At 43.3% G+C, this 6,231-nt stretch overlaps 1 protein-coding gene across 4 annotated transcripts in view; it reads left to right on the top strand.

The window, feature by feature from the left end:
* The window catches only part of GARNL3 (GTPase activating Rap/RanGAP domain like 3), a 147,005-nt gene that overhangs the window by 75,857 nt on the left and 64,917 nt on the right, over positions 1 to 6,231 (top strand). For all 4 annotated transcript variants that reach the window (XM_019514037.1, XM_019514027.1, XM_019514047.1 and 1 more), the window contains one exon: positions 2,941 to 3,015. In XM_019514037.1, coding sequence (XP_019369582.1) covers positions 2,941 to 3,015 — 75 coding nt within the window. The remainder of the gene's footprint in view (positions 1 to 2,940; positions 3,016 to 6,231) is intronic.

Below are 6,231 nucleotides of genomic sequence, written 5' to 3'. Positions count from 1 at the left end.
GCTGGTTGCCCTTGAGCATCATCCCTGAAGCCGGCCCATCACAGATGTGCTCCTTGATGATCTTCTCAAAGAGTTTCTCTAGGATTGAGGTAAGACTGATGGGCCTATAGTTACCCGGATCCTCCCTCCTCCCTTTTTTAAAGATGGGGACCACGTTGGCTATCTTCCAATCATCTGGCACCTGGCCCGAGCACCACGAGCGCTCATAAAGCCGTGCCAGGGGCCCTGCAATAACCCCTGCTAGCTTCCTCAACACCCTGGGGTGGAGAGCATCTGGACCTGCTGATTTGAACATGTCCAGCCCCTCCAGAAGCTCTCTAACCCAGTCCTCCCCAACCTGAGGTCTGGAGGCATTCCCTTTGAGTCCGTCTTGCATCAAGGTGGGGAAGTCCCAGTCCCTGATCATAGAAGGAAATTAAGTTGGTCAGGCATGACCTGCCCAGAACAAAGCCATGTTGGCTGTCATTTAGAATACTGCCTTCAGTTAGCTTATCAATAATGGATTCTTTGATAACTTTTTCCAGGATTTTTCCAGGGATAGAGGTCAAACTGATTGGTCTGTAATTTCCTGGGTGGTCTTTTCTCCCTGTCTTGACGATAGACACTGCACTGGCCTTCTTCCAGTCTTCTGGGATCTCTCCCGAGTGCCACGAATCCTCAAATAGCTTTGCCATAGGTCGTACAATGATGTTGGCCAATTCTTTCAGCACTCTCGGGTGTAGTTCATCCAGTCCTGCTGACTTGTAGATATCCAGCCTCTAGATGTTTTCCCACAAGAGCTTTGCCAGCTATGGGAGGGTGATCACCCACACCTCAATCATCTTGTATCCTTTCAAGCAGGCTAGCACCCTTGGACTGGTGAAATACCAACACAAAGTATTCGTTAAGGAGTTTGGTTTTCTCCTGAGTGTCAGTTATCAGCTGTTGCATTTTGTTTAGTTCCTTGTGGTCCACATACTTGTTGCACGTGGTTAGAGGAGTTAGAGGGCATGCACTTAAGACTACTAAATAAAGAGAAGATGCAGAAATCTTAGGAGTTCCAGGAGATGACCAGTTGGGATCTGTTGAAAGGTTCCTGGACAGATGTGTAGGAGTGTCCTAGGTTTCCTATACACGTGCAGGGAGCTGGCTCTGATGTGCTGGAAATCCAGTGCGTCGGAGCAGACTCAATTCATTCACAGAAATAAACACGCTTCAGCAGATTCTGGCATCATGTGTATCAGCATCCTTGTGCTGAAAAATGGCAGTGGGGAGCATTGAACTAAAGCTTGTTCAATGGGTTTTAGTTCAAAGTGCCCCACCACCATTTTTCAGCGTGGGGGATGCTGATACACGTGACGCTCGGGCACATTTAATTAGCATGACTCACTAATTAAAGTGCTCTTTTCCACCCCCACCCCCCCCAGCTCTTCCCGGAGCAATTGTAAAAATGCCCCTAGACTAGGGAGCTGGAGAGGATTTGAGAGACAGTAGTCATGAAGGGGCTTACCTGCTAACTTAAAGGGGCACTTTGAACTAAAACTCATTCCGCTAGATAACAGAAACTATTGGATGAAGGAGAGTATTGACGGGCTTGACCATAACTAGTGCCTGACAGAACAAATGTTTCCCAGGTGGGAAGTCTGGGGAGTTGCTGCTGGTAGAAACAAGGAAGGACTCCATCAGAAAGTGCTGATGTGGCTTTTTGACAACATGGACTGAGGAATGGCCTTGGGAGAGGCAGAAGCTGCTGAAACTGGGGCTGTCTGTGTTTACGGGTTGTGCTTGGAAATTTATAGGCTATATTCACGGTCTGACAAAATGGATTTTCTGTTGAGATTTTAAGGGATATTTAGCACTGCCAGAGAAAATAAACTGGTCCAGGTAGAGGTGATCCTTACATTTTAAAAGCCTGCTGCTGAGTCCAGTAGGGCCTGATGAGGGAAAATAGCTGTGCTGGTTGGTGGCCCCACCAGTCTGTAGTATCATGGCTATGCAAAGGAATGAGGGCATACTGCACTGCTAAGAACAGGACTGTCTGACTGACAGCCCTTGGGGGTTTAACATGCAGCCCCAGCTTCCACCTAGCCGTTGCTGCTCCCATTGCTTTGGCTACAGCAGCAGCCTCCCTCCTCTGGCTTTCGCTTTGTGCCCCTGAGCAGCACTGTCCAGGCTGTGGGGGAGCTGGCAGTGAGGGGGTTAAGGGTCAGGGGTGTGCCTGCACACAGTGCAGCAGGGGCACCATTGTTGCAGCCTGTGGGGCATGTGGCCTCTGGTCGTTTAGAAGATGGATAGTCCTGGTTTAAAAGTCCAACACGCTTTCCGTAGACCTGGCAGCAGGGAACCTTGTTCACAAGAAGAGCTCTTAACTCTCCTTCCCTGGCTTTCCTCTCAAAGCATACCTACTTGGGGCCCTGCTCACGGAGAGGGAAGCCCATTGCTTATTTGGCTTTAAATGTTATCACATATTGTGGTTACTTTATTTTGAATTAAAGTTGGGCCTACTGTAAATGCCTTGTCCTTTTCTTCCTGCTGTAGTTTGTGTGTTGCCATAATCCAGGCAATTTACCCTTCTAGTGCTGGATAAAACTGTATCTTTTGTTTGATACCCATTTAGCAGAACAACATTTCTGATGGTTCAGGCCTCTTTATAAGCAGCTCGCATGTCAGCCCTGTCAGTACTTGAGATAAAGCTTCTTACTAGTGGGCAGCAGCTCCATAAGGCAAGAAAAAGACTTCTTTTTCCTGTAAGAGATCTTAGAGCTGCAGTGAACTTGTTTCAGAGGGAGTTTGGTTTTCCCCAATCTCTGTTAGAAGCTGCTCTAAACTGACCTGATTTCCACTGAAGGTACATACCATTGGCTGTAATGGGGAAAGCCAAACTTAGCTGGTCATGTTTTAGTTTCTGATTAGGCAGGGGCTTTTGAAACTAGAACAAGTAATTTAAGATCTTTTTTACAGCTTATATCTAGTGATGCTGATGGCGCCATTCAAAGAGCTGGACGATTCCGGGTAGAAAATGGCTCTTCTGACGAGGTAAGAGAAGATCTCTGTTTGTTTATTGTCTTTTCCTTTTACAGATGCAAATATTAACAATGCTCTCAGTAAATCGGTTAAGTGCTGTATGTTTAATAGTAGGATGTTTTTCTGGCTGCTCTGGATGGACTTTTTCAGGGTATTTTCCTCAGAAGTATTCACGTGCATATGTATTGGTCAGAGCAAATCAGCACTTAATGGCAGTTGGCAACCTTTTCAGATTGCAGCTTGGAATGACCCAGCTTGAGTCGGAGGAGGGTCAGCTCTAGCACCTGGCCGCCACCACCACTGCTTCTCTCCGTGGTGGTGTGATGAGAACTCCCAGAGCTGTGACTTCTCTCCACAGCGGCATTGGAAGAAAAACTGGTGCCAAAGTCCCCCACTGCCAAACTCTGCTAAAGCCTCACGTCTGAGAGTCAGAATCAAAGGGTTTGTGGGCCAGATGTGGTGCGCAGGCCCTAGCTTGCTGACCCCTGCTTTAGAACACAATGTGGTGACCTTGCAGTTGGAAAGGAGCCCCCAACAATCATTACAAAATTAGCAGAACAGAGTAGTGCTGTGGGTTAGGAGTATATTGAAGCATTTGGTATTGACTTCTGCCAGAATCAGAATAAAGGACTGATTGATTTGAGCAACTGAGTTAGTTCAGTATTGTTGCATGTGGAACATGTTTTTGACAAGATAAATGGCTAAATTTTGAAGCTGTGGACTTCACTTAGGTGGCAAGATGTCAGAAAATGAAGGCCTTTGTCAGGATATAACTTTTTATGCCTGTTACTGGTTGGCAAAAGACAGACTTCAGCAACTTTTCTTTAATTAGTTTGAACATTTAATTTTATCAAGTAATGAAAGTGGAAATATCTGGAGAACATTGTCCAAGCATCACGCATATGAAAGTAATTATAAAAATAAGGAAATGTGGTGGTAAGTTTGTAACTGCTTAACTTTCAAGAATAAATTATTGGGCATTTTTATATGGGCACTTCTGTATAAGTACTGGATCTATTGCTTACACAAGTTCCTTTCCCATCCAGCAAAAAAAAATACTGCCCAAATATTTAGAAATAGTGCTTATTACCTGTCTTTAGTAATGTACTTGCACTGCCTGAAAAAGGGGCTTCATAATACTGCAAGTTTTCTGTTGAGCTCTCTGACAACATTCTGTGATAATGGATCTTTCTTTTGAAACATAAAACAGAATGGGAATGCACTATAATACAATTGCACGTGTTGCATCAAACAGGTATGGAGTAATATAGCTGTGATCATCCAGAAAATGAGAGGCAAGGTTTTTGTGGTGATATATTTTATTGGGACAGCTGTGCAGTTTTGTCTAACATCTCTTGTAACTATACAATTGGTCCAATAAAAGATATCGTCAAAAATCCTTGCCTCTCTGTATCAAACAATCCACAGAGATGAAAAAAAAATGTTATTCAAAAAGTTTAGTAAAGTCACAATCTCTGCATGATTTATAATGTTATTAACAAATAGGCTTTAAGTCTTCTGTATACTCAAAGCATATGAGACAGGAATTGAGGCTGTATACATTTGACTTTGAAGAAAATTAGGCTTGTTGTTAGTGTCCGCAGGCAAGAAACGGGTTTTGAGCAGTTGCACAAGTAATAAAGTCCTGATGATCTATGCAAGTCATTCCAAAAGACTACCAATGCAATCTTTAAATCACATTAATAATAGTGCATCCTGCAAACGTCACATCTTACAGAAAGGTAGCTTAGTCCGACTTCAGGGGATGTCTAAAATATCTTACTGATTCTGTATTTTGCATCATTTCACTCATAGTAAACCAAATGGTCTTCAGACTGATCCAGTTAACTTAAAAAAATGAAGTGAGGAAAATATTTAAGACTCTCTCAATTAACCATAGTAGCCTTCCTGGTAGTTATTCTGGTTTATTTACTCCATAGGGCAGAATACATGTCATATCTATATTGTTTTTGAAGTCGAAAGGGACCATTATGACCATGTAGTCTGACCTCCCATATAGCACAGTCAAGAGAACTCCAAATTAATTCTTTATTGGCCTAGAGTGCATCTTTGACAAAAACATTAAACCTTAATTTAAAATTTCTTTGTGATGGCAAATGTATTACAACCCATGATAAATTGTTCCAGTGGCTGTAGCCTGGTTTGTATCTCGCTGATCCTTCTAGCTGCTTTGTTTCCTAGATTGAAAAGCCTTCTGTCAAATTTCTGTCGTCTGGATAGGTACTTATAGACTGTGATCAAATTATCTGTAATCATAGTATGACATATTTTAAAATCCTTTAATCATTCTTGTGACTATTTCCTACATCTTGTCCAAAATTCTTCTTCAGCTGTAGACAGCAGGGCTGAACACAGCATCCTAGTAATGGCCACACTTTTGGCAAATACACTGTTAATATAACTTGCCCATTTCTCCGTGATAATCCTGTTTATGCATCCAGAAACAAAGGTTGCCCTCTTGGCCACAGTCACATTGGAAACTTATTTTGATATGATTATGCACTATGGCCCCTATGTCCTTTTTATAATTGCTGCTTCCCCAGATAACATTTTCTATCCTGTAAGTATGGTCAGAATTCTTTCTTCCTGGAAGCATGACTTTATATTAGATCGTACACGTTGCTTGCTTGTGCCTGACTTCCCAAGTAATAGATTATTTCAGCTTCTTAATCAGAATGTTGTGCAGTTCCAAGTAAAATACCTTATCCAGTATGGTACACCAACACTTTATCAAACAAATTGGTAATTTCATGAAAAAAGTACTAAGCTTTTTTAGCAAGATTTTTTTTACTTCAACACATTTTGATTGACATTCATTGTATAGTATTCCTTTAATTTGTTGAGTCATAGTTTCATAGTTTCTAGGGTTGGAAGAGACCTGAGCAGATCATTTAGTCCGACCCCCTGCCATGGCAGGAAAGAGTACTGGGGTCAAACAACCCCAGCAAGGTGTTCATCTAACCTCCTCTTAAAACCCCCCAGGGTAGGAGCCTGCACCACTTCTCTTGGAAGTTGGTTCCAGACCCTAGCCGCCCTGACCGTGAAGTAGCGCCTCCTGATAGCTAACCTAAACCTACCCTCTGCCAGCTTGTGACTGTTATTCCTGGTCACTCCTGGCAGTGCTCGGGGGAACAGTGACTCCCCCAATGCCTGTTGACCCCCCCGACTAGTTTATAACAGGCCACAAGATCCCCCCTCAGCCTTCTC

This window comes from Gavialis gangeticus, unplaced genomic scaffold (genome assembly GCF_001723915.1).
Source record: "Gavialis gangeticus isolate Ggan-Ray unplaced genomic scaffold, GavGan_comp1, whole genome shotgun sequence".
Lineage (NCBI taxonomy): Eukaryota > Metazoa > Chordata > Crocodylia > Gavialidae > Gavialis > Gavialis gangeticus.
The sequence above is the reverse complement of the archived record's forward strand: the minus strand, read 5'-3'. Positions and strand labels throughout refer to the sequence as shown.